General features: G+C 54.3%; 7 protein-coding genes across 7 annotated transcripts; 2 read left to right on the top strand and 5 right to left on the bottom strand.

Moving 5' to 3' along the window:
• Nucleotides 1-192: 192 nt before the first annotated feature.
• MONBRDRAFT_9571 (uncharacterized protein) lies at nucleotides 193-3,068 on the bottom strand (the record flags this gene model as incomplete). Its single annotated transcript, XM_001747227.1, has 3 exons — nucleotides 193-564; nucleotides 674-2,143; nucleotides 2,274-3,068. The coding sequence occupies 3 exons, from the start codon at nucleotides 3,066-3,068 to the stop codon at nucleotides 193-195; spliced, it is 2,637 nt and encodes an 878-aa protein (XP_001747279.1).
• Nucleotides 3,069-3,809: 741 nt separating this feature from the next.
• MONBRDRAFT_33103 (uncharacterized protein) lies at nucleotides 3,810-5,372 on the bottom strand (the record flags this gene model as incomplete). Its single annotated transcript, XM_001747226.1, has 2 exons — nucleotides 5,177-5,372; nucleotides 3,810-4,995 (listed from the first exon to the last, which is right to left on the bottom strand). Exon 2 carries the CDS (start codon nucleotides 4,971-4,973, stop codon nucleotides 3,810-3,812), a length of 1,164 nt encoding a protein of 387 aa, XP_001747278.1. The 5' UTR covers nucleotides 4,974-4,995; nucleotides 5,177-5,372.
• A 579-nt stretch (nucleotides 5,373-5,951) lies between these two features.
• Nucleotides 5,952-7,825, top strand: MONBRDRAFT_26852 (uncharacterized protein; the record flags this gene model as incomplete). Its single annotated transcript, XM_001747332.1, has 9 exons — nucleotides 5,952-6,008; nucleotides 6,122-6,255; nucleotides 6,338-6,434; nucleotides 6,526-6,582; nucleotides 6,697-6,825; nucleotides 6,918-7,020; nucleotides 7,192-7,275; nucleotides 7,397-7,557; nucleotides 7,739-7,825. 9 exons carry the CDS (start codon nucleotides 5,952-5,954, stop codon nucleotides 7,823-7,825), a joined length of 909 nt encoding a protein of 302 aa, XP_001747384.1.
• A 555-nt stretch (nucleotides 7,826-8,380) lies between these two features.
• On the bottom strand, nucleotides 8,381-12,042 carry MONBRDRAFT_26851 (uncharacterized protein; the record flags this gene model as incomplete). The annotated part of the gene is made up of 18 exons (XM_001747225.1): nucleotides 8,381-8,506; nucleotides 8,612-8,685; nucleotides 8,792-8,867; nucleotides 8,949-9,050; nucleotides 9,132-9,248; nucleotides 9,345-9,491; nucleotides 9,629-9,786; nucleotides 9,869-9,968; nucleotides 10,006-10,132; nucleotides 10,219-10,306; nucleotides 10,601-10,703; nucleotides 10,780-10,819; nucleotides 10,945-11,030; nucleotides 11,128-11,190; nucleotides 11,270-11,351; nucleotides 11,563-11,618; nucleotides 11,689-11,790; nucleotides 11,917-12,042. 18 exons carry the CDS (start codon nucleotides 12,040-12,042, stop codon nucleotides 8,381-8,383), a joined length of 1,773 nt encoding a protein of 590 aa, XP_001747277.1.
• Nucleotides 12,043-12,535: 493 nt separating this feature from the next.
• MONBRDRAFT_26850 (uncharacterized protein) lies at nucleotides 12,536-13,792 on the top strand (the record flags this gene model as incomplete). Its single annotated transcript, XM_001747331.1, has 5 exons — nucleotides 12,536-12,979; nucleotides 13,191-13,262; nucleotides 13,372-13,443; nucleotides 13,540-13,611; nucleotides 13,736-13,792. 5 exons carry the CDS (start codon nucleotides 12,536-12,538, stop codon nucleotides 13,790-13,792), a joined length of 717 nt encoding a protein of 238 aa, XP_001747383.1.
• Nucleotides 13,793-14,734: 942 nt separating this feature from the next.
• Nucleotides 14,735-22,543, bottom strand: MONBRDRAFT_9566 (uncharacterized protein; the record flags this gene model as incomplete). The annotated part of the gene is made up of 13 exons (XM_001747224.1): nucleotides 14,735-15,046; nucleotides 15,155-15,464; nucleotides 15,860-16,002; nucleotides 16,122-16,179; nucleotides 16,371-16,786; nucleotides 17,181-17,459; nucleotides 17,682-18,202; nucleotides 18,299-18,965; nucleotides 19,234-19,389; nucleotides 19,553-19,650; nucleotides 19,762-20,071; nucleotides 21,454-21,541; nucleotides 21,660-22,543. 13 exons carry the CDS (start codon nucleotides 22,541-22,543, stop codon nucleotides 14,735-14,737), a joined length of 4,242 nt encoding a protein of 1,413 aa, XP_001747276.1.
• Nucleotides 22,544-22,997: 454 nt separating this feature from the next.
• On the bottom strand, nucleotides 22,998-24,452 carry MONBRDRAFT_37730 (uncharacterized protein). The gene is made up of 5 exons (XM_001747223.1): nucleotides 24,389-24,452; nucleotides 24,080-24,103; nucleotides 23,896-23,985; nucleotides 23,704-23,780; nucleotides 22,998-23,605 (listed from the first exon to the last, which is right to left on the bottom strand). Exons 1-5 carry the CDS (start codon nucleotides 24,438-24,440, stop codon nucleotides 23,516-23,518), a joined length of 333 nt encoding a protein of 110 aa, XP_001747275.1. The 5' UTR covers nucleotides 24,441-24,452; the 3' UTR covers nucleotides 22,998-23,515.
• Nucleotides 24,453-24,663: the final 211 nt, after the last annotated feature.

The raw sequence follows: 24,663 nt of genomic DNA, 5'->3' as shown, positions 1-24,663 counted from the left end.
AAATGAGCCTTTGCCTGCACACGAGCGCTGTTGTCAAAAACACCACGGAGCATTCAAGCCAAAAAAAAAATGGAAGAAGAAAAACGAGAAGGTTTCAAGACACAAGGCCCAAATGATTTGGCATACATGTTACATGTTAATTAGATCTATAATGCATATCTTTGCCGAGCCAAAGAACAGAGGAGGTGGTGGCTATGAGGAGCCATCACCTGCCTGGCGTGCTTTAAACGCATCCACACTAGCCTGCAGCTGCGCCGGTAGCCCCGCTTCATTCGGAAACGAAAGAATTTTCTGCACCAAGGAGTCAAGACAAGTGGTCACGCTCTCCGGCACTGGATACGGCGGATTGCACGTGGCCAGAGCCAGCTCCAGGCACCGAAAGAGGACTTTGGTCGTCATTGAGAGGCGCAGCAAGTCGAGAAAAGATCCACAGCAGCACGCAACCGCGTAGCGGACTTGCACCGGGGCTTGACGCATGTCATGCACCAATCGCTCAAACTCTGCCGGCTTCATTTCTCCAATGTACATAAGCAAGGGCACTGCGTAGGCAGGCATGGAGTAACTCTAAGTCGACAGACGCGGAGAAGCGCGCATAGCAACATGACAGCAGTGTGAGCTCCAAAACTCGAGAAGTGGCCCAAACAACGACATCAGCTGGGCTGCTCACACGCACCAGGTTGGCTAGCGCCCGATAGCAAAAGGCGATCTGGTCAGCACAGGGCCAGCCGGAGCGTTCTGCGTTGTCCGCCCACAACTCGTTGAGCCAATTGAGAATCAGGGCAGGCCCTGCATGATGTCTGGTTGTAGGACGTGGGGGAAGCGGAGGTGCCTCGGCCTTGACGGGTGTATTACAAAATGGACAGCACGTGCGATTGAGTCGCATAAAGCCTGTGACACACTCTAGGTGAAACGCGTGGGAACATGGCAGGCGAGCCACGAGCTGTGCTGCGCGATGTGTGCCTGTTGTATTGGAAGGGGCATCGCTCGGCTGCGGTTGCGATTCTTGCTCCTGCTCCTGCTCCTGCTCCGCCACCTGCGAGTTTTCAGATGCCACTGGCCCCTCGTCATTGTCGTCGTTGTCGCACTCGTTGTCTTTCTCATTACCAATGGTGGTTCCAGCTTCAATCTCGTCGTCATCGCGACCGTCAAAGCGGCTGAGACACACGCTGCACTCACCATCGGGCTCGACACCAATTGCCTCCAGGTCAAAGGTACTGCTTGCGGCCAGCTGTTCCAAGTAGCCATCGCTCGCTTGCAGTGCTGCTGCAAACGTGCTGCGCAGCTGGCTAATCACGGCCTCGCGGGCGCTGAGGAGTTGATTCAGATTAGCAGAGCCTGAGAAGCGGCAGATGCGAATAGCTGCCAACGCCAACTGCGAAACGAGTGGCTCGCGCTCTTGTAAAAACTCCGATTGCACACGGTGGCAAATGGGACCGGGAAAGGAAAGGGTGGTCACCCAAGGGGCGCCGCGCTCAACAAGCGTTATGGCGTGCTCTAGTTTGTGGGGTGTGCCGCTGGAGGCAATGCAGACGACCGGGGGCGATCCGTGGGAATCGAGCCAATTGAGCCGCACAACCTGCTCGCGCTGGTCCAACGGGTCCTCGGCGCGATCAAATTCGGCGGCTGTGGCGCGGACATTGCTTCCAAAGCCTCGATCATGAGCCTCGGTGCGAAACTCGTGCAAGCGATACATGAGGCAGTAGGCGGCATCAAAAGTCGCATCTTTGGCCAGAGCCGGTTGACGGGCAAGCCAGTCGGCCATGTACTGGCGCAGACCACGCACCAGACTGGGAGCCTCAGCGTTGCGGGCGAAGGCGTCCAACTCGATTTGCGCATGCGCAATTTCACGTAGCGCAAAATCGATCCATTTGCGAGTGTCGGGCGTGCCGCCCTCGTGGACAAGAAGCCAAGCCAAGTGCTGACCAAACTCGATCGAGGATCCCAGCTGCACCATGACGGCGCGAAATTTGAAAAGAGCCTCGGCAAAGGTGAGAGCAAACATGCGAGCGCACTGTGTGAAATGTTGCGGCTCGATGGTTTGCTGCTCTGCGTTGATTTTGAGTGTGCCGGCCAGGCTGCACAACCATTCGGCGAGCCTGTGTTGCGTGCTTGCAGCGACCAGGGTCGGGGCCTCGGCGCCAAGCTGTTGGTGCACCGGGAAGGGCCACGGGCGTGAGCATGACATACCAGAACGATTGCGAGGTTGGGATTCATACAAACGCGAGGTCTGAGGGGACCTCAAACCGCGATGGCAAGAGGCTACATCCACATACCACGACCAACAGCTCGTAGATGGCTTGGAGGCCTTCGAACTGGGCCTCGGCAAACATGGACAGGCCTTGCGTCCGGCGGACGAGCAGGAGCAAGATATCCTCGGCCATATCGGAAGCGCCATTCGCAGCTGCCTGGAGGCTGGCATCCCAAAGAATCCGCCCGCGTTCGCTGTGGCTCAAGCATTGATCCGCCACAGCTCGGGCGTAGCGGATAAAGAGGCGAAGGCCCATGTCCGCGTTCCGCAGCGCTGCGCAAATATGGCGAGCCAGATGTTGAATCGTAAAGCACCAGCGCTGAGCGTATCGAAACGGCTGCATTGAACCTGACACGTCCGGCCAGAGCTCCTGCATGAGCGTCGCCTGCAGCTCGACCGAAGGATTCAGGGCCAAGCGAGCGGTTAGGTCGCTCAGGTGGTTAATCGCGTCGTGGTGATGGCGCGCAAACACAAATGTGGCATTGTGGTAGCGAAACGGCAAGCCACAGGCAAATAGAAGACAGGCTGCGCGGCGAGCCACGCTCCGATCCGCGTACTGCAAGACGGTGATGGAGACGGGCACGCGCGTCCCATGGCTGGCACTGGCGGAGAGGAGGAGGCTCGAGCACCAGTCGTGGATCACATCTCCCTCGTAAGTGTCCAACATGAGCGTCTCCAACTCATCTGTACGAAGCAAAGACATGGCCGCAACGAGTTGCGAAAGCACGTGCTCTGTGGTGTTGATCAGGCGCATGCGCCACCCGTGCCACCAGCCGCTGGCCCAGACCGACCCCAGCTCACCAGCGCCATGCTGAGCCATGGTGTTGTCTGCACCCACGCCCACCCTCTGTCGCGAATGAAATCAACCCCCAACACCACCCCACACCACCCCACCAATTCCCACGAGCCTCCACTCGATAACAATATGCTATCCGGTGGTACTCTGACCCCCCTCCGACGCCGATGCAGTTCAGTGGGATGATGCCAATTCGACGTTTGAAAGATTTTTAAAAAAAAATGAAAAACATGAAAACAAACAAAAAATAAAAATAAAAAAATAAAAAAACTTGAGCGCCTGTATTATTTCTGTTTATGGAGGGTGATGAAGGCGAGAAGTGGCAGACGCTTGCCCCACACGCACGCAGAAGGCAGCAGGCACTTGGAGGCAGATGCATACACCTGGGATGCGAGGGCACGAGACACAAAGTCACTCAATCATCCACTCACTCGCCCACTCACAAGCATGGCCGCTGTGTTGAGCAACGACCTATGTGATTTTTTTTTTCCCCTTCGACATGGTGCCGTTAAAACATTTCGGCTCGAATATGTTAGTGGTCGAGATGGTGCGCGCTTCGGTGCGCGAGAGGCAACAAGTTTTCAATTCAACGCCTGCCATGAGGCATGGTGCCCATGAATGAAGAAGATGATTTTCACCAAACCAGCTTACATGACGGAGCCACGCACTCACTCGATGGCAAAAACACAAGACAAGAAAGAAGACACGCAGTGTCACGACTACGAAATTTGGCTCTCGCTGTTGAAAAACACCAAAGCGTAAAGACTACAGGTCCTCATCATACTGGCCAAAGTCTTCATCAAAGTTGGCATTGATGAGTCGCGTGTGGTAAACCTTGTCAGAGCCACGAAAGCGCCGCTTCCTCAAGAAGATGACCAGCACTCCGGCTAGAACCACTGCGGTCACCGTCAGTCCTGCAACCAAAGGCACATTGGTGCTGGGTCCGCCCCCACCCGATTGGATGGTGACAGCAGCTGCGGTCGTGGTGGTCGTGGTGGTCGCGGCTTTCGTCGTCGTTGGTGAACCAGGCGTGGTCACTTCAGTCGTCGTCGTTGTTGAGTCTATCACTGTCGCGTTTGTTGTTGTTGCGACGGCCGTCGTCGCTGAAGCTGTTGCTGATGTCGTTGACGATGCGTTTGCCGTCGAGTTGGCTGTCGTTTCAGGTGTCGTCATCGTCGTCGTCGTCGTTGCTTGAGTGGTTGTTGTAGGTGCTGCTGTCGTTGCCGGTGCGTTTGTTGTCGAGTCGCCTGTCGTTTCAGGCGTCGTCGTCGTCGCCGTCGTCGTCGTTGCTTGAGTGGGTGTTGTCGGTGCTGCTGTCGTTGCCGGTGCGTTTGCCGTCGAGTTGCCTGTCGTTTCAGGCGTCGTCGTCGTCGCCGTCGTCGTCGTTGCTTGAGTGGGTGTTGTCGGTGCTGCTGTCGTTGACGCTTCGTTTGTGGTCGAGTCGCCTGTCGTTTCAGGCGTCGTCGTCGTCGTCATCGTTGTCGTTGCTTGAGTGGTTGTTGTAGGTGCTGATGTCGTTGACGCTTCGTTTGTTGTCGACGCTGTAGTTTCAGGCGCCGTCGCCGTCGTCGTCGTTGCTTGAGTGGGTGTTGTCGGTGCTGCTGTCGTTGACGCTTCGTTTGTGGTCGAGTCGCCTGTCGTTTCAGGCGTCGTCGTCGTCGTCATCGTTGTCGTTGCTTGAGTGGTTGTTGTAGGTGCTGCTGTCGTTGACGCTTCGTTTGTTGTCGAGTCGCCTGTCGTTTCAGGCGTCGTCGTCGTCGTTGTCGTTGTCGTTGCTTGAGTGGTTGTTGTCGGTGCTGCTGTCGTTGACGCTTCGCTTGTTGTCGACATTGCTGTAGTTTCATTGACTTGGGCACTGGCCCCAAAGACAATGGTGGCCAACAGAATGATGGAGCAGAGCACTCCGACTGATGGAAGAGCACGCCCCATTGTGACTTGATCGATCGTACAGCTGAGAGGTGGAATGGATCGGATATGAGCACACGAGCTACACCAAGAAGAACAACCGTGGCGCATTGCTGGCACTTTGACAAAAGCTCCCCGTCGATACCCGGCTCGCCATCCAAGAGCAAGATACGACCTCCACTGGCCGACCCTCCAATCCCTATCCCGCTTGACGCACGCCTGCTTACCTTCAATGGCGAGTTTGGCAGCTAGGAATGCGGTCAGGCAGTACCAACAACCTCTCCAATCGACCAGAAATCCGGCCCAATACACACATACACGCGCGCACGCACACGCAGATCATGTGCTCCAGTCCGATCACTGATGGTGATGGTGTGCGTCCGTGTCCGTGTCGACGCCTCGCTGTGTGTGTGTGTGTCGCGGCGTTTGGAAATTGCTTCACACACACACACACACACACACACACACACGCGCGCGACTGCGGACAACATCAAAAGCAGAGAGATGACCGATGTGCTGGTAAACGCGCTGTGGTAATCCAAAGCCTCAAGCAGAGAGTTGCTTCAACACTCTTGATACTCACAAGAAGCAACAACAAAAGACAAAAGACAAAAGACAAAAGCACACACACACACACACACACACACACACACACGCACAATTTGTCTGACATTCCTATTGAAGTTGTCAGATTTTTCTGGTCACACGTGAACAACAGCAGGTCTGTGTGTGTGTGTCTGTGTGTGTGTGTGTGTGTTGAAACGGCAGCGCTGCTTCGAGTGCTCGATGCCTACGCTATGGCTGCTCCATCTATGGATGCTCTATGGATGGTGTCGGCGTTTGTGATGTGTTTGCAGTGGTCTAGCTGGGTGAGAGGGGGACTAGAGGCATGCCCTCTGGTGCTTTTGCCTGTGATATGCCCGTCCCTGTCGGCGGAAGGTATTGGGGGCAACTTGACTGATGGCGATCGTCGTGTGTGGCTTGGCGGCACTTGTTGACAGCATGGGTCGGGGCAGCAAGGACAAGCGCGACATTTACTACCGCCAGGCCAAGGAGGAGGTATGCGGCCGAAGCCTGTTCGGCTTGACGAGCAAGCCCAAGGCCCACGTCCACACCCGTTTTGACAATGGCCAGACCTGATCGTCGACTTTGCTCTGCGTGCTTGTGATCAGGGCTACCGCGCGCGTAGCGCCTTCAAGCTACTCCAGCTGGACGAAGAGTTTGACATCTTTCGCAATGTTGAACGTGTCGTCGACCTCTGCGCCGCCCCCGGCTCCTGGTCGCAAGTGCTGAGCCAAAAGCTGCGGTGGGTCAACAACATTGCTCGACAACGTGTAGCCCAGCCCGTCCATGCATATTTATTTCACGCGCTCGCCACATGTGCACAGACCCACCGAGAACGACCGCGTCAAGATTGTGGCCGTTGATTTGCAAGCCATGGCCCCTCTGCCTGGCGTGATCCAGATGCAGGGCGACATCACCAAGGTGTGCATGCCTGCCGTGTTCCACGTCCATGTGCCTGCCTGTCCACAACGCGCCCATTGACCCTGCGTTGACCCCATGCCTGATGACGCAGGAAGCAACGGCCCAAGAGATTGTGCAGCACTTTGACGGCGGCTATGCTGATCTTGTGGTTTGTGCCCATTTGTTTTTGATTCGCATACTAACAAAGGAAGCACTTGTCTGGGCAGTCTTAGCCGCTCTGTCCTCTGATGTCCCGTTGACTCCCGTGTTTGCCCCACGCCAGGTGTCGGATGGCGCTCCCGACGTGACAGGTCTGCACGACATTGACGAGTATGTGCAGTCCCAGCTGATTCTTGCCGCTCTCAACATCTCCACCCATGTGCTCAAGCGTGGCGGCACCTTCATCGCCAAGGTGAGGCAAAGATCAAAAGGTTGCCGCAGACAGGCTTGCTCGCCCTCATCTTACTGCTCTCACCTCTTCGTTGCCGCTGCGTCCCCATGCAGATTTTCCGAGGCCGTGACGTCCAGTTGCTCTATGCCCAGCTTGAAACCTTCTTTGATGTCGTGACCTGCAGCAAGCCGCGTTCAAGCCGCAACTCTTCCATCGGTTCGTCGGGGTTCACATGCATCCGCCCCAATACACCCTCCCGCTCTAACATGCTTTCCAAGCTACCGCAAGTCTCTTTGTTCGTCTGTGACAGTGAACTCACTCGCTCTTCATTTGTCTCGCCTGCTCCCTTGGACCTGCCGCTCCCATCGCTGCTTTCCTTTTCTTCAGAGGCGTTTGTGGTGTGCGTGGGCTACAATCCCCCCGAGGGCTACACACCACACATGTCCAACCCCCTTCTGGACCACGACTACGGTAGGAGACTTGTTTGTTTTTATTAATTTTTGTTTCTTGATTTGCTACATGTCACGGCTTTCTTCGCTTGGCCTTGCCTCCCCCCGCGCCCACCGTGCCTTGTACGCCACGGCACATGCAGACAAATACGAAAATGCGCTGGTGGGCGTCAACCGGGCCATTGTCCCATTCCTGGCCTGTGGCGACCTCAACTGCTTTGACAGTGACAAAACGTACCCCTTGGCTGATGGAGCCGTTCTGAAAGCCCCGACACAGACACCCATTAGCCCGCCCTATGCCAAGGTTGGCCTCTCAACCACTTGTTCTTCACGTTTGTCTGCTACTGGCTCTTTTTCTTCCAATGAGCCTAGCTGATTACTCTAGACTAGATCTGACTTTATTGTGGAGCATTGAGAACTTGACCAGAACACGGCGACTCATGGCATTTGTTTTATCGTCTCTTTCAACTCTTGGTGCCTTGTAGGCCGTGCGTTTGAAAAAGGAAGCCGCCGTAGGCTTGGGCAATGTGCATGTTGAACGCGCCACCGACTCGGCCACAGAGAACCAGTGAGAAGCATGTTGGACGATAGAATTGTTGTCGTTTGCACGTTTGCACGCTGCTGCCACGCATCCCTGCTGAGCAGGGCTGCTTATCAAGTGCGCCGCGCGTGACAAAGCTTTGGGCTCGATTCGGCGCCCATGCCGCGCCCTTTCCGTGTTTTGCTCTAGCCATGCTCACAAGAAAATCGCTTTCCCTCATTGCTTGTCTTTGCGTCGTTTGACATTCATTGATTTTGTTTTCTTCACAAGACGCTCTTTCTCAATCTCTGTGGGCACCAAGGCCTGCGCTGGAGCCACACACACAACGCACACAGCGCATTATCAACCTTGTTCCGAGTCAACATTCAACACATACAGACACATTACAAAGCCACACGCCAAAGCCGGGTTCAACAAGTCCTCGCAGGCTCTGGTTTGCACGCTGAACATGAAACAAGATTCAAACATTCATTATGACGCCGAGGCACATGCTCGTGGGCTTCATGCTAGTGGGCTTCGAGGGAAGGTGCACGGTACTCGTACAGATTTTGATGAATCTAAAGACAGAAGAGCAGGCCAACTGCTGTCAGAAAACACTAAACAAGGCTTGCTCAGCAAAACGCCATTGATTCACCTGTTGCCGGTGCAAGAGCTTGACACCAAATTCTTTGCCCTCCTTGGGAGGCACAATCTCGACGTTGCCGTTGTTTGCCTAGCAACGCAAGCAAACAACCCCGCGTGAGTCGTTTCATCAAACACATTGTCACCCCAAGCTATTCCGCGCGCCAGTTGTAGTCAGCCAAGTAGACGGACGTACCAGTTGCAGAAGGGCCAAAAAGTCTCGCGCCACCTGAAAGGACTCTTTGGGTGCAATCTCCGGGAATGATGTTTCTGGCCATTGGAACAAGAGCATTGGCAGGGCATGTCCCAATGAGCAACCAATGGCACACCAAGTTCAACAGTTTGGCTCGCGTGTCATTTTCTTGCATCGGCGTACCTTTCTTCTTGTTCTCGGGCAAACGCGTCATGAGCTTGGCACCGTAGTCGTGGATATCAAAGGCCGGGCGTTGATCCTAAGGGCAAGGCCCAAACCACATCCCACAGACATGAGCCGCTCGGTATTACAAGGGGCCTTTGTGCAATTCACCGCTCACCTCCTCCTCCAAGACTGGCTGGATGCGTGACTTCCAAGTTTCCACCCGGCGCGTCAAATCGGTCTCGATGCGATACTTTTCCGATTCGGCGATGAATTTTTGCTAAAGAAGGTGGGGAGTGGGCACACGACATGTGTGAGCAACTAAAGACAACGCTCAAACGCGGCACCATCAACAACGTACGATGTAATCTTGAACCAGGTCTTCGTAGGCTGGCTGCACCAGTGAAGTGGAGGCGGGCTGGTCACTCTGCGAGCTGATGTTGATGGGACCCACGTGCTCCACGTGCTCAAACTCGAGCTGCCAAGGAACCCCAAGATGAGAGAGGGGTTGGTATTTATCGAACCATGTGGCCACTGGCCAAACAGCAAATTGCATTGTATTGACTTGGCGTACCTGGGGTGCATCCGGCACGGGAGCGTCATAGCCATCGTCGTGATCAAAGTCGTCCATGTCCGGGCCGTCGGCATCGGGCATCTCGGCCAAAGCGCAGCGTGAGAGTTCCGGAGTATCGGGCATGTAGCGGACGCCGTGCACGGCCCACTGCATTCGACATGCCGGGTTGATATCAGTGAGACAATTCTTTTAACAACAGTCACTCATGGTGTGTTTCTAAACTCATGCTCTTGCGGGGGGGCTTGTCAAGCATGATTCGAGAAGCCAGACGCGCGATTTCACACCTGCTCTTCAATGGTATGTTGGGTACGGCGAGCATTGATGCGATCTTGACGCGCTGCATCTGCACGTCGCTGCTCTTCGGCGCGCAAGCGATCGGGGCACAGCTGGCTCAATGCCGGCATGAATGCCACGGTGCCACGGCGACGCTCACGGCGGGCGCCTAGCCACCCCAGGAGAAAAACAAATGAATGCAATGCGTAGTTGAAAAGACAGGTTGAACCGCGCAGGATATTACGCCGTACGTTGTTGTTGCAGAAAGGCAGTCAGAGGGCGCACGGTTGAGGCCTTGCTTTTCTTGTCCTTGGCAATGTGTTCGCCTCGAATAGTATAGCCACGCGGCACCTGCCACACGTCGACAACCAAAATGAAAGGGGCGCACCTTGCCCATCGCCCAATATTTGAACCAATCACCGACCTTGAGTGAAGTGAGACGCTTGTACGGTTGGTTGGGCGTGGTGTTATTGTTCTCGTGGGGATCCATGGTTGCCCAGGGGTCGTCCTCTCGCCTGTCGAAGCCATTGTTCGGTTGTAAGCGCATGCGTTTTGGAAGGGTCAAAAGTGACAGTGAATCGGTGCTCAGGCTTGAACGCACCGTGCAGCAAGACGAGGTGTGCTGAGACCAATCTGGGGCCCGCCCGGAGAAGCAAGACCGCTTGGCGAAGCCCCGCCTGGCGATGGCACTGCAAAAATGGCGTACAAAATAGAAACAATGCTGAGAGACGGTTGCAGGCTGGGGCGAGACGAGCCAACCAAGCCTTTTTGCGAAGACATGGCGAAGAGGACGCACTATCAAAACCAGCAAGATCGTCCGCGCCTCCGTCATCTGACAAAGCCCCCATGCTCACACGGCGGGATGAAGTTGGTGCAATGGCTGAGACTACGGAGAGTACAAAGAGTAAGCTTTGGCACCTTGGCTGACTTTGAGCTAGCACTGTGCATGATGCCAAGTGGTGCAGTGGTTTATAGAAGCAAACCTGCGAAACTGGTCGTTGGACGAATGAAGGAGTGATCCACGTAGCGGGAGGCATCATCACCCAGCAACAGAGCACCCGAGTCGTGCAGGATGCTGGTGTTCATCTATATGCGGAGAGCAGAAAATGCCAAGGTCTTGAGAAACAGTCGGGGCCGAGGACAAGACTGGCATTGGACGCACCTTGAAGTCTTTGCGATTGCCAATCACATCACCCTTCATGCTGTTGGTGCATCAGGTAAAAGGGTTGGGAGCAGAGCAGGCAGACAAAGTTGAGCGGTCATGCGGTCATGTACGAGGCCATGTAATCTGGAATAGAGTGCGCGTGCAAGACGCTGGTCCGCATACCCGAGGAGAGGCGCCTCGCCATAGGGAGTCGAGGTAACGGGCATCAAACACAGGGGCATGCGTTGCAAGTCCTGGGTTTCTTCCAGCTGTGCTCCATATCAGAGCCCGCGAAAAGCATGAGGCAAGCCTCAAATGGACGGTGCAGCAACGTCGCAGAGTCGCATCCCGCTCGGCCAAGCTTACCTGCTCTTCGTGATCCTGCAGATCGATGTTGGTGGCTTGTGGCAGGTCATCGAGACTGAGAAACTACATGATTCCGTGCGCCGTGCATGAGTACGAGCCAATCTGACACGATGAGCTGACTGGCTTTGAGCGGGCCACGCACCTCGACATGGTCCTCATGCAAGAGCTCGGCAGCATCGGCATCATTGCCATCCGCGTCCACAGACGACTTGTCTTGCACGCGTCTAAGACAAACGGTTTGAAATTGAGAAGATCGAAGCCAGGATGTCGTCTCGGAAGTAAGGTCAAGCTAATCATGTGTGTGTGTGTGTGTGTGTGTGTGTGTGTGTGTGTGTGTGTGTGTGTGTGTGTGTGTGTGTGTGTGGTATGGATCTACTGCAAGAGCGCGTTCAGGTGCACAAGCTCTGGGTGTAAACGGGGGCAACCTGTACGCACCGCTTGTCGGCAAGCTTGTTCAGGGTTTCATACACAAGATTGTAAAGATACTCAACCTATGCGTCCCAGGCAAGGGTAAGCACCATCATGCTTCCGCTGAGGAGGGCAAGTTCATGTTTTACAAACCTTCTTGCTGTAAATACATGCGGAGCCTTGGATGACCAGTGCGGCCTCGGCAAAGTTGAACGTCTCGCTGGACCCCTCGAAGCAAAACTCGAGGTTTTCAATCTAATCGTGGCATGGGCCGCGCCAACTCCAAGGTGAGGCCATACCCGCGCATGTACGTCCCGATATCTCTACATTCCTGCGCAAATGCATGTAGAGGCAAACGGTAATCCTGCAGGAGGTGCGTACCTCGCCCAGGTACTCCTCGAGCTCGCGGGCAATGTCAATGTTCCAGTTGTCGGCAATGTCTCGGATGGGCTGAAGGAGATGCTGAAAGCGGCTCTCCACCGGAGCGCCGTCCCCACTCAAGGTCATGGTACCGTTCTTCCAGATCGCGTATATCCCAGTTCAACACACCAACTGCCACAGCTCATGCAAAAGTATGTGCAAGACAGAACAGACCAAGGGCTGCCACCGCGCACCACCCCCAAAGTTCAGAGACGCGAGAGAGAGAGACGGACGAAAATGCACGAATTTGAATTTGCCGCCAAAAGCTCAAAACGAATGATACATAGTGTGATAAAGTGTAACCTCACAAAAATTTGAAATCAAATGTCAGATAAATTATTTATGCTGACAAATGGGATTACAGCATCAGCAAGCCGACGATAGTGAGGATAAACGCTTCATTTACTACCGTTGCATCTGCATTCATAACTGCAGAAAGTGCTGAAGTTGCAACAAAGACGCTGTTCTGCATTGTGGCCAAAGGGTAAACTTCCCTTTGCAAGCAACCTTTGCAAGCAGCTTTCTCATTTTTTTTTTCTCTCATGTTGGTGGACGGTGAATTGATGCGCGCACCACTGCCATGATGTTGTCTTGGGTCGCCTTGTGCAGTCTACTTGTGGTGATGGGGCCAGCAATGGTGCATACTGATGGCAATGTCATGATCACGGCCGATGCGGAGGGCGCGATTACGACTGATGCGGAGGGGAATTTATGGCTTCATGCTTCTCTAACCGACAATGAGGCACGAGTTCTGATTGACGGTGTTGACGTTGGACAAGAGCACCGCGAGCACTTTTTGGCCCACGTGTCAGAGCCAAAGACGATGAAGCTCAGCATCACGACTGCTCCCACGGACATGCCGGTGGTGTTCTCAGGCACAGTCGGCTGCGAGTTGGACAATGTCCCTCCAAATGTGAAGCATATTTTAGGCAACATCAGTCTGATTTCATGTCCGTCTCTGACAGCAGATGACCTGAACGTTTTTAACAAGCTCATTAACGTGAGCGGTGACCTCAAGATTCATGTGAGTATCGATGCGCCTTATTCTTGTGCATTTTATCGGCGCGGGTGATGACGGGTATACCAAGTTCCGCACCGATGCCGACACCCGGTGTCGCAAACACGTGACTTAGTCATGGTTTAGGTAATGAGCAGAGCACAGAACAGGGAAGGGGGTTTGGGTTGTGGTGGATAAGCAATTTTGGCGGCCTCATCCTTTGGTGTATTTTGGACAGGACAATGACGCCTTGACCAATGTGGATGGATTTGGAAAACTTGGCAATGTCGGTGGCAACTTGAGCATCCAAGTATGTTGCTGCATTAGTTCTATGCCGCAGTATGGTTGTGGATGAGCATGATTTATGTTTTGCATTTTTTTTTGGGTGCATAATGGGTTGTTGGCGTTGACTTGGACAGGGTAATGACGACTTGACCAATGTGGATGGATTCGGAAATCTCGGCACTGTCGGCGGCGACTTGACCATCCAAGTATGTTTTCAAGCCACTTTGCATGTGTAGATCATGTCATTCTGCTGTTTGCGTTCTTGTGTGCCTAATGGGTTGTTGGCGTTCTGACTCGGACAGTACAATGACGTCTTGACCCATGTGAATGGATTTGGACATCTCAGCAGCGTCGGCGGTTCCTTGAAAACCCAAGTATGTATCTGCATGAGGACGTGTCGCTTCGAAAGTCGAGCTTTTGTGAACGTGGGTGGGACAAACTGTTGCTCCAAAGGTCTGTTTGCACTCATTCGATGTCTTATTGTGCTGCATCAATCAGGACAATATCGACCTGACGAATGTGGGTGGACACAACAGTCCGAAAACTGAGGATTAACGCCACAGAATTTGAATTTTTTTTCTCTTTGTGTCATTCATCAGATCTGAGATTGGAGTACAAGCATCGATCACAAGGATCCAGCCAGTAACTCTTCTCGAAGTTTGTTGTGGCCACCGAAATATGTGTACGGTCCTGCTGGCCGTGAGTGGCATTTTGCCTTTGGATGTTTCCCCATGTTGTCGCTTTCTGTCGTGTGAGAAATACAATCGAATCACTTAACTGCTTCAGCTCAAATCACCTTCAATATCTGATCTAAATTTTGAACTTGCAATACATGGAGATTCGTTGAACATTCCCAAGGACGAAATGAAGTTGTTTTGCGAAAAGCTGTGAATTTGTTTTGTATTGCTTTGGACCTCCCTATGGTGGTTGTGTAACCCAGACATTCCAGCGTCTGCGGCTCTTGTTTCCTCCCCCCACGCCTCAGTCTCCAGTCACAGCCGAATCAAAACCCCCCACCTTCCCAACCCTCCCAACCCTCCAACCCTCAACAAAACGGAGCTTGGGGGGAAGTTGTTGCGATTGTTGCCCATCGGACTCGGTGTGAGTTGTACGCGTGTTTCTCCATGCTGGCCGGCAATCAAACGGTTATGGCCAGCGAGATCCCAGCCTTCAGACAGGAAGAGGGATCGCCAATCACGCTGAAGAATCGTCATGAGTGAAGTTGTCGTGAATTAAATTTTATCGTTGTAACGGAACGGAAAACATCTGTCTCAACTTGTATTCTTAACCAAATGAGCAGCACAGTCAATTTAGAATAATATTCAATGAATTTTACATGTCAAGCTTTGTGTCAGCCTCCAAACCGTCCCGCGGCGAGGGGGAATGGTATCTACCTCAGGCTCAAGATATCGTTAATTATAGTTTGAATAATTCCGATGTGGTGGGAACCCTCACAAGTATCCAACTCTTGGACTTTTTTGCATTTTTTCTACCACTTTACTTCCGAGCCGCCGAGGGGAGGGTTGCTGCTGTCAGACGGAGCTGCTTTTTGGCGTTGCTGCCGACCGGGGCAGAGTCTTGGCCATAGTCGTGCATAAGGGCGGCCAGCATCTTTGCCCCATCATCGTCAGGGCGGAGGGCAAGGACCGGTTGCAAGGCGGCGTGGGCGGCGGCAAAATTGTCTCGGTGATAAAACATCAAGGCCCGATTCCAGCCCACGAGAATGGTCTTATCCTCCGGATCGAGGTTCTTGCAGGTTTCAGCCTGGCACAGCAGCTCCTCGGCCTTTTGCCATGCCTTGCGTTGTAGCTATAACGAGGAGACAAGAGGATGGTGAGGGTTTCGAGCTGCATGGGCGAGAAGCGAGAACAGACAACAAGCTCGCCAGCGTTCGCAGAAGCACTAAAGGGGACACACCGCAATTTGTGCCGCGACGAGGAAAAGCTGGCCATCAAGATGAGGCAAAAGAGTGGCGTCACTAAGCTCATCATCGACGGCTTGTTGCCGCAAGCGACGCTGGGCGGCACTTCGATCGATGGCCATGGCGCGCGCGATGGTATCCTCCGCCTGCGTCAGCTGACGCTTGGCCACGTACATTAGGGCCAGGTTGTAGAGAGCCAATATGCATTCGGGGTCAATCTTCAGTGCCAATTGAAGGTCAGCCACGGCCACGGCCACCTGCTGCAGATACTGGGCCACCACGGCCCGCGTGACGCAAGTCGTGGCACTTGGGGCATGGTGAAGGGACAGAGATGCGTCACCATAGGCCTGCTGCAAACGCAGACCCTGTTGTGGTGTCCCGCCACGACGCATGGCGTGCCACGTGAGTCAGCCGCCAAATCGAGCGTGAGCGCAGACCAGCTGTACCAACATCAATTGGCGTGTGAATCAAGGATGGCGGACGCCACAACAAACCTGAAGGTTCACCACGGCACGCGCCTCCAATAGTCGCGCATGCGTGGGATGGTGCCGAAGCCCTGATGTCAGCACCTGGTGCGCCTGCGCCAATTCCCCGCGAGCTTGGAGCCTGCCATCACACGCCACATCCCATCATGACTCTTTGCTGGCGCAGGTTGCGTGGTGTACTAACAGACAAATACTTTTGCCGGCGTCCCGACTTACCCGATGCCCAAGTTGAGGTACGGCCTTGGATCTTCAGGGTCCAGGTGAATGGCACGCGCATAATCGCGGCGACTCAAGAGCCAGCAAGCTTCCGTATCAATATCCATAAGTACGTTGGCCCGGCCCAGGTATGCCACCATCATCTGCATCGAGCCATTGCAATGAAGCGGTGAGGTGCCATTTGTGGTATGGCAATCAGGCTGTCCATAGGCAAGGCCTGGGGGTCGGAATCGAGCAAGCTGAGCGCAGCGCGGAATCATACCCGAGGATTGAGGTCGATCACACGCGAGAACAGTTGCACCGCGCTTGCCAAGTCACGCCTGCAAGTCACACGGCAGCAGGCAGTACAACAGCAGACCCTCATGTTAAATTTGACCAGTATTCCAAGCAACAGCAAAACCAGATTCACAGCAAGAAGGGGGAAGGACAGAGGGCAGGTCACTCCAGTCGTCTTTGCTTCGTCTTTGTATCAGAGGCCTTGTATGCAGGCTTTGGCAGAGCAGTCACGCACATGTGATAACAGGTCAGAGCCATGGTGATGAGCGTGTCCACGTCCGAGGCTTGCTCCGGAACCAAGTCCAGGAGTTGCTTGAAGCAACCTAGCGCGGCGGCATACTCTTCTAGGTGGAAGTTGACGACGGCAGCATTGTGCAAAAGGCTGGCGTGCAATGACTTGGCGGGTGCATTTGGACTGTCCACGGTGGCATGCACCAATCCCAGGCCCGTTTCAAAGAGCTTCAAGGCCTCGGCCTGCTCGTTCAGCAGGGCCAAAGCCAAACCAAAATTGTAGTGAACCAGCACACTTTGCGGCTGAAGTCGCAGTGCGGTCCGGAAGTCCGGTAGCGCCACAGACGGCTGTCCCTGTTCGACGCGAAAACACGCCCGAAGCAAATAGGCTCGAGCAACGCGTCGCCGCGAGTCAATGACCTGCAAAGAAAAGCGATCGATTCAAAATGGTAGAAGCGCCATGAGAAAGTACTTTGATTCATGACTCGAGCGCCAACATGCAAAGCACTCACCTCTGTGCAACAGGCAATTGCCTTTTTGTACTGCCGCAGTGCTGCATGGGCCGTCGCAATGTCCAACTTGCACATCCAATCAGGCTTTATTTGGTAAGATTGAATCAGGTCACGCAGCGCAGATCGGTCCTGTGCCTCACGTTGCAACGTTGCTAGCCCGCGCTGTGGCGTCCCAGGCGAGGAGCTTAAATGTGAGCAAGTTGCCAAAGTGCACGTCAACGTTCAGCAAACATGGCTGCTCAAGTGCAGCACGACTTCACAGCCGAAAGGACCGTCTGGAAGAGACACGGCCTGTCACTTACCAGGCGGAGCGCGCGGGCCGAATCGGGCTTGGCTTCGAGGGCTTGCCCGCAAGCAATCTGAGCCAGCACCGTGCGGTGGCACTCGAGGGCGGCTGCAGCCAGGTCACAGCACAAATCCTCGGTTGGGTGCAAATGCTTCATCAGCTGCTGAATGAGTGTCACGGTCTGCGGATACATGCGCGTGGCCATTGTGGCTTTGCTCAAGGCCACGCCATACATCTGGGCCGGCTGCCAAGCACCGCGACTCCAAGAAGGTGAGTGTTTGAAGAGAAGTATGTACTGGAAGAAAGGAACGAAAAAAAAAAAAAGGCCTTGAAGAGCAGGCACGCACCCGGGCTTCGAGCTCTGAAGTTTCCAAAAGCACGTGAAGAACTTCCAGCTATGGCGCAAAAGCAAAAAAAATTAAAAATAAAACCAGATTGGTGAGGGCAGCTGGTTCCTAGCAGAGCTTCAACACGGCCAAAGCTGACACCCAAAGCCCAAAAGAACAAGTCAACCTACCGTGGCACTGTCATTCTTGGGATAAACCAGCTGACACAGCATGTCGCCGACTTCATGCTCCAAGCCCAAGTAGATCTGCAAAGTTGAGCCGTCAATCCATACATTTAGAGATGAGTGCATGAGTTGGTGGGGCTTTTGGTTGACTGAGACAGCAAAACGAAGACACACGGGACAGTTTGAGGCTTCAAGGCTAGACAAACGCACGTAAGCTTGAACGGTAAGGAGATTGAGGCTGAGGTTGACCTTGGCCGACCGCAGCAGGTTGGTGGCAGCCTCTTCGCGGCCCGCGTCCATGCACACGCGTGCGGCTTTAAGGCGGTAATGCAAGACTTCAGGACGAATATGCATGAGCCGGGTGAGATCACGTTGGGCTCGCAGCAGCATGGTGCTGTTGGTTGCAGCGTGTGGCATCAGCTTGTGCAGGGTGACAAAGGCTTCGGCCCGCGCCAGGAGCGCGGCCTCGCAGTCGGAGCGCAAAGAAATAGCCTTTGAAAAGTATTTGATGGCCGTTGCGATTTTGCCTGCTCACGCGTATGCCCAGGCGGCGTGTCGTGAGAGCCATCACAACAATGTGCGGGGAGCAATACCGTTGAGAGGACACAGCATTCATGGCATACCGAGCGATCGGAGGTAGACGAGCCCAATTTGGCAATAGATATCAATCATCAGGTTGGAGATGCCAATGTCAGATCTCAGGCACCGTAAGTCTTCGGCACGCAAGCATGCAAAAAGATCTGACATGGCTTGGACCTGCGGCGTCGAGGAAATGTATCGGCCCAGTGCGTAAGAAAGACAATGTTGCCGACGAAGATTGGAACGGGTTTCTCGGCAGATGGACAGGGCAGGACATACGTGTTCGTTGAGCTTGGCATAGAGGATGCCGCGCTGCAGCAAGGCACGAGTCGTAAGCTCGGTGCCCATATCTAAGAGCAAGGTCAGACTAAAGTCCTTCAGGGCCTGTCGCGGCCGTGCCTCAAGAAGCATCAGGGCACGATAAAAGTAGGCTTCTGCACAATTGGGGTCAAGGTGGAGGCACTGCACAACGTCCCGCAAAGCCTCGATAGCTGCCTTGGCGCCCACGTTGGCTTTGGCACGGGCCATGTAAAGAGTAGCCGAATCGGGTTGTTCCTCGAGCAACTCGGTGTAGGCGCGCACAGCTTGGCCGTAATTGCCGCGCCGATAGCTCAAGTCGGCAAAGTACAAACGAGCCTTCTCGTGCCCTGCATCCACTTGTAAGACCATGAGCACGTCTGACGTGGCCTGTTCAGCATTATCACGGGCGTCCTACACATTGAAATCGTGAAAGACAGATTGGTGAGCAGCGAGTGGCCAACGGGCACGGCAGCGCGATGCTATTCGGCGAGAGCAGAAATGGCGCGAACCTCTGATAGGGCCTTGTTGAAGAGTGCCGTGGTGTCTTGGTTGTTGTACAGCGTTGCTTGCTGCAAAGTTTTTGAAGAGGGAAGACAAGAGGAAGAAAAGCAAGGGCAGAAGGCTAGACATCAGTGTCCCTCAGCTTTAGGCGTGTGCGAGGATGCGTTGCAAAGCAGACCTGGTAGGCAGTTGCTGCTCCCGTGTAATCGTGCCGTGCAAAATAGATGTCGCCTTTGCTGCGGTGTGCAGCGTAGTCTTGGGTGCTTAAGGTGATGCGATCGGCTTCAATAATCGCATTGTGCACATCGCGCATGCCCAAGAGGGCCAAGTGTTTCTAAGTTTGCCACCACATCAAAAGACACAGGTTGAGCCGAAGTTTGAGGGGCAGATGTCACTCAAGCGAAGAAGGCTGATCGGATGTTTTGCACACGGCAATGGGCAATGGGCAATGTGGTGCAATTGGGCCTGTCATCTTTGCCGGGTGAGCCGTTGCTCACCTGCCATCGGGCGCGCCAGAGGCGTGGCTGAACCTTGATGGCCTCGTTAAGCGTTTGCACAGCTGCCTGTAAGCGACCCATCCGCAGTTCAATCTCGCCTAGGAAAGTCAAAGAATCAATGTCAGTTGAGGACGCCAAGTTGGGTGGTCAATGTCGTTATTCAGCAGAAGGAAGTCATTAAAATCACCGAAAGGGCCGATAGAACTCACCTTGCTCAACTAAAGCGCGGGCAATGTCATTGGGCATGGTTCCGGTGGTGTCGTGGCGTTCGACCACAAGGAGACGCGCTTGTTCCAGCGCTTCAATCAGCTCTGGTGTCTCTACAGCAACGCGTGGTAGTATCACGGTTGAGTGTGCGAGTAGACAGGCCTGGTAAATTGGGAGGCAGGAGTCGAATTTTGACGAAGCAACAGTCACACCGAGAGATTCGAGCGTGTCCGTCTCGTGATGCTTGCGTAGCTTTTCCACCAAGGCCATATCACGGTCGTATTGCTCGATCTGGTCACGAAAGCGCTTGGTCTATGTGCCAGAACCGATATCAGTGAGCGTGAGCTGGAACAAAAGTACGTCCATGGAAAGAACGCACAAAATCCCAAGCCCATGGGTTTACTGACGCGATCGAGATAGGCCTGGCGCTGAGCTTCGACTTCACGTTCGTGTTCTTCACGGCGGGTGCGCGTGGACCAAATGCGATGGGTGCGCGACAAGAGCTCGCTGCCTGGTCTAGAAGCGGCCAATGAGTTGCCATCCTCCATGTCTGGAATTTCGCGTGCAAAAGCAGACATGGCACGACTGGCCAAGCCAGTGGATGCAGCCGCATCTTGAGCGCCAGACGATGCCGCTCGTGCATGCGCATCACGCGCCAAAGCTGCAACTGTAGACCCGAGACAAAACACATTGCCGTCAAGAGCAGAGGGAGGAGGGGCCGCCAAGGATGCGTGAGAAGCGTTGTTTTCGAGCCACGTGGATACAGTCACTCATCGCGGCGTGTGAAATCAGCGTGCCAAGCTTTGCCAAGCATGACAAACAAGCAGTTGTACCTGCATCACGGGGCTTTGAGCCCTGCTCTGGCAGCGGGGGGGCATCAAGGGCAAGGGTTGATGCCTGGAGTTCTGCCAAAGTTGCTTTGTTGGTCGGCTGTGGAAGCGTCGGTACAAGCTCTTCCCGCTCGGGCCGCAGTAGCAGAGGGTAGAGTGGCGCAAAAGCGGCCGTGGACTATGTTCAGACATTTGGTGAGATTGATCTGGTGGCACAGCAGGCCGGCCAACAGCACAAGCACAAACTAGAAGACATACTGAAGAGGCTGAGGCAAGCGATGCTTGTCGCCTGGTGGCTGATGCAGTGGCTGGAACTGAGGTCGATGTCTAGATTGCCGTCAGAGAGTTGATGCATGTGTGAACACGAGTAAAGGTTAAAGTAGACGGAGATGAGCGCCTCGCGCGCTGCAGAAGGAGGTGCGTCTGATTGGGACAAGCAGCTGAGCACTCTCTCGCAGTCTACCTGGGTGGGTACCGGCTCATTTTCTTTTGCCGTCGCGGCGGGATCGGGTTTGGGAAGGGCGCTCACGGGCAGGCGTACGGGCTGGCGCCGCCGCAGGAGCAGCGTTTTGGCTGATGCAGCCCTCACATGGCTATGTCAAGCAAAAGATGAGGTGTAATCCGTAAAATCTGTTGGCATGAGTCCGTGTGACCCATTTCGAGAGCCAAAGAGGCATGTAATGTCGTGAACTCACTCCGAGACTGCCAAGCGTTCCAGTCGAGCTTTGGGAACAGCACTCCAAACGCGTGCCAGAGCCTCATTTGGATTCTGTTTTGGATCAAGCAAAGCAATTGAGCAATTGACCGAATCAGGGTGTGGGATGTAGGGCTCGAAGTTTGCTGAAGCAAGCAGCAAGGCCGTACCTGGGCAGCCTCGTGAATACTGTGTTCGGCCTCGGCAAAAGCGCGCGCCAAGGCGTCTGCTTCCTTGCCCTTTGGCACCGACCAAGCACTGCCCAGCAAGACCAGTGTAATGAGCCAAACAAGACGAAGTACAAAGGTCTGAAGGCGTCGCTACGTGGTGCACCCTACAAGGGTAGGCCTTCTCATAGACGGAGCGCCGGCCTTACCGAGCAAAGGAATCGGGTGCTCTGAGAGCGTTGCCAACAAGCAAAAAGCCCGAGTTTGAATCTAACAGCGTTGTGCCTCGCGTCGGCAATGTTTGTTGAGCGTCCGTGCTGGTCAGCGAAGGAGAAGGGTCATCGGGCCACGGCGTTGGGGCGGCAGACTCCAAGGTGACCGTGGGTAAGGATGCATTCGCTGGGCCCGAGGCAGTGGAGCGCCGACTATTGGATTGCTCAAGATCTGACGCGTCACCTTTTTGTGCAGTGCTAGCCCCTGCTTCTGAAGTGTCATCGCTCTCCGTAATACTTGGTTTGTCGGCCGTGGTCTCGGTCTGAGCGGCGGCTGATCCGGGGTGACTGACACGTGGGTGCATTTCCGACTCTGGCGGAGCCAGCTCTGGCTCTTCGGCCCACTCTAGCTCTTCAAAGGCACGTAGTGTAGCTGCAATGTCTTCAAAGCCATGTAGGCGTTCCGCAGCCAGGGCAAATGGGTTGACACTCAATTCCTCGAGGCGCGGTTCAGGCGTAGGTGTTGGGGGGACGGCATCCAGCACCTTGGGATCCGGCATGGGCGTCCGGCCCCGACTGTAGATGATGCGCTCCACCTCTGGTTTGGTCGTCGCCGGCCTGGCAAACAGTGCGGCGGCTGCGGCCACGACGGGGGCAGGGCCGCCCTCGGGGCTCGCGGTCTCATCGGTGACGCGCAATTTGGAGTCATGGCGCGTCTGCCCTGGAGCGGCGGCACTGGGATCCGATTTAGGGGCGGGGGCCAAGGTTTGGGCAGGCCGCGCATGTATATCTGGCAGCTTGGGCACGGCGGCACTCCGGTTGATATTGACCTGAGCTCCACTTAATGCCAGGCCCTCGGGAGGCACATCCCGCCGTGCCATGGCTGGGGATACCCACAGCGGTGTTGAGCTTGAGCCTCGCGCTCAACAATCTCTGAACATGCTGACGCGATATCAGCCTAAAGGCATCTATCAACACTCGCCACAATCCACACACACGCGCGCGCACAGGTGCAAGTGACCACCGTCCACTGCTCCAGCCAGAGGTCCCCGCGATCAGAGCTCAGACCCCGAAATTCAAGAGCGAGAGAGAGAGAGAGAGAGAGAGAGAGTGTGTGTGTGAGAGAGAGGGAGGGAACGTTTCCAAGGTCTACGCGGTAGTGTAACTTTGTGTGACCCAAGCTTGTGCACGTATTATGTAAATGTACTCTTTACTTTTTTTCTTTTCTTTTTCTTGGTGTGATGCACGTTCTGGGGAGTCGCATGCGGCGTTTCTGGGGAGGCGACGGGCATGCCTCGCAGCTGCGTGTCTGTGTGGCATTCCTTGCGACTGCTTGTCTGATTATCAATTCTCATGGGAGCCATCGTTTGAAAACGTTCGCAACTGGGAGAGAGCGACTTTTGAAACCCCGTGATTCACGCGAAGACACGGCAGCGACGCGGATCTCAAGGAAACAAGCGATGTTGCACAGCAAGACCGGAAAAAGCCAAAATACAACCAGCATCGAGGCATGCCTCGCCCGCCAATCCGTGTAAAGAAACAAGAAGAAAGAAAAAGGAAAGCAAGCTTGAAGAAAAGCACAAGGTGGGGGCGGAAGAAAAGCGTCCAAGGGAGAGAGTGTAAGAGACAGAGAGAAAGAGAGAGAGAGAGAGAGAGAGAGAGAGAGAACAAACGAAAACACCAACCCGCACGCACGCTTGTACTGAGACAAATACAAATCAACCGAGGAGAGACAGGAAAACGAAGCAGAGACAACAATGGCAACAACTACACTAACACCAGCAGAAGAAAAGTTGCAAGGCAGGGCCAGAGAGCCACGGCAGCAGTAGTCGCCAGTCGAGGGGGGCGTAGAGCTATCTGGGCTTGAAGCCGTACTTTTTCCGCTCGTAGAAGAGATCTGTTCGAGCAGCACCTAAATTCACAATTTTCGGGCATCCATCGCGCTATTGGAAACCGTGGACGGGCAGGGTGCATCAGCCAGCGAGAGGGGCATGCTTCGAGCGCATACAAGCACGAGGACGTGTATAGGAAAGGCACATACGTCTTTCTCCTCGATGGTGCACTCCTTGCAGTAGTAGGCGTCGGACACGCCTGGTCCACCACAAATCACGCAGCGACCTAGGATGGCCAGGCAGCGAGCAAGCACACAGGTAGGCACCGAGCATCAGCGTGAGCAATTGATTTGGCGAATCTGTACGTGAGTTTGGAACATGGCATGCGAAGCACATCCTACCTTGGTACGAGCCGTAGTTGCACTCGTCACAGATGCGTACAAGAGTAGAAGGGCGCACGTAGGAATCACAAACGACACACTTGCCATCACCTATCGAGCGTAGTGCAATCACGGGAACGACACTGGTCAGCCACGCCTGGTGTTGCAAAGCAGCGAGCGAAGCAAGCGCTGGCGACCAGCTTACATTTTTCACAAAGTCGGCCAATGGCTAAATGGCAGGGCCGATTCGAGACAGCAAATGCAGGGGGCAGGGTAAAATGGCCGAATGAGTACGTATCAAATAACAGCACCGGCACTCACTGAGAGCACCCACTCGTCATCGTCGACGAACGCGGCGCGAGAAAAAGCAGACAACAAGTAACACACAAGGTAGGCATTTGAACCCCCCTTCCCCCCGGAGCAAGTGGCACGAATCATGGCATGCAGCCGGCCTTGGCCTCACGGCAACCGCGCGCGCGCACACACACAAGCGATATCGAGAGGTCACACGTACCAACACCAGGCTGTTTGCGGCACATAATCAGATCCGGATGATGCTTGGCCATCGTGGCGGTCGCTGAGGAAATGCAACCCACGTCACACTTTAATAACCTCAAACTGTAATAAAACGTTAACTTTACAAGAAAATATTCCTTTGTTTTATTTATTTTACAAGTGTAATAGAACCCACACTATTGTTAATAAATAGAGATAAATTATTAATAAAAGTGTGAATAAGTTTACATTATGTAGTTTAATAAATAGACTGGTTTAATATGGATCAGGCGA

This window comes from Monosiga brevicollis, genomic scaffold (assembly GCF_000002865.3).
Source record: "Monosiga brevicollis MX1 MONBRscaffold_16 genomic scaffold, whole genome shotgun sequence".
NCBI lineage: Eukaryota > Choanoflagellata > Craspedida > Salpingoecidae > Monosiga > Monosiga brevicollis.
The sequence above is the reverse complement of the archived record's forward strand: the minus strand, read 5'-3'. Positions and strand labels throughout refer to the sequence as shown.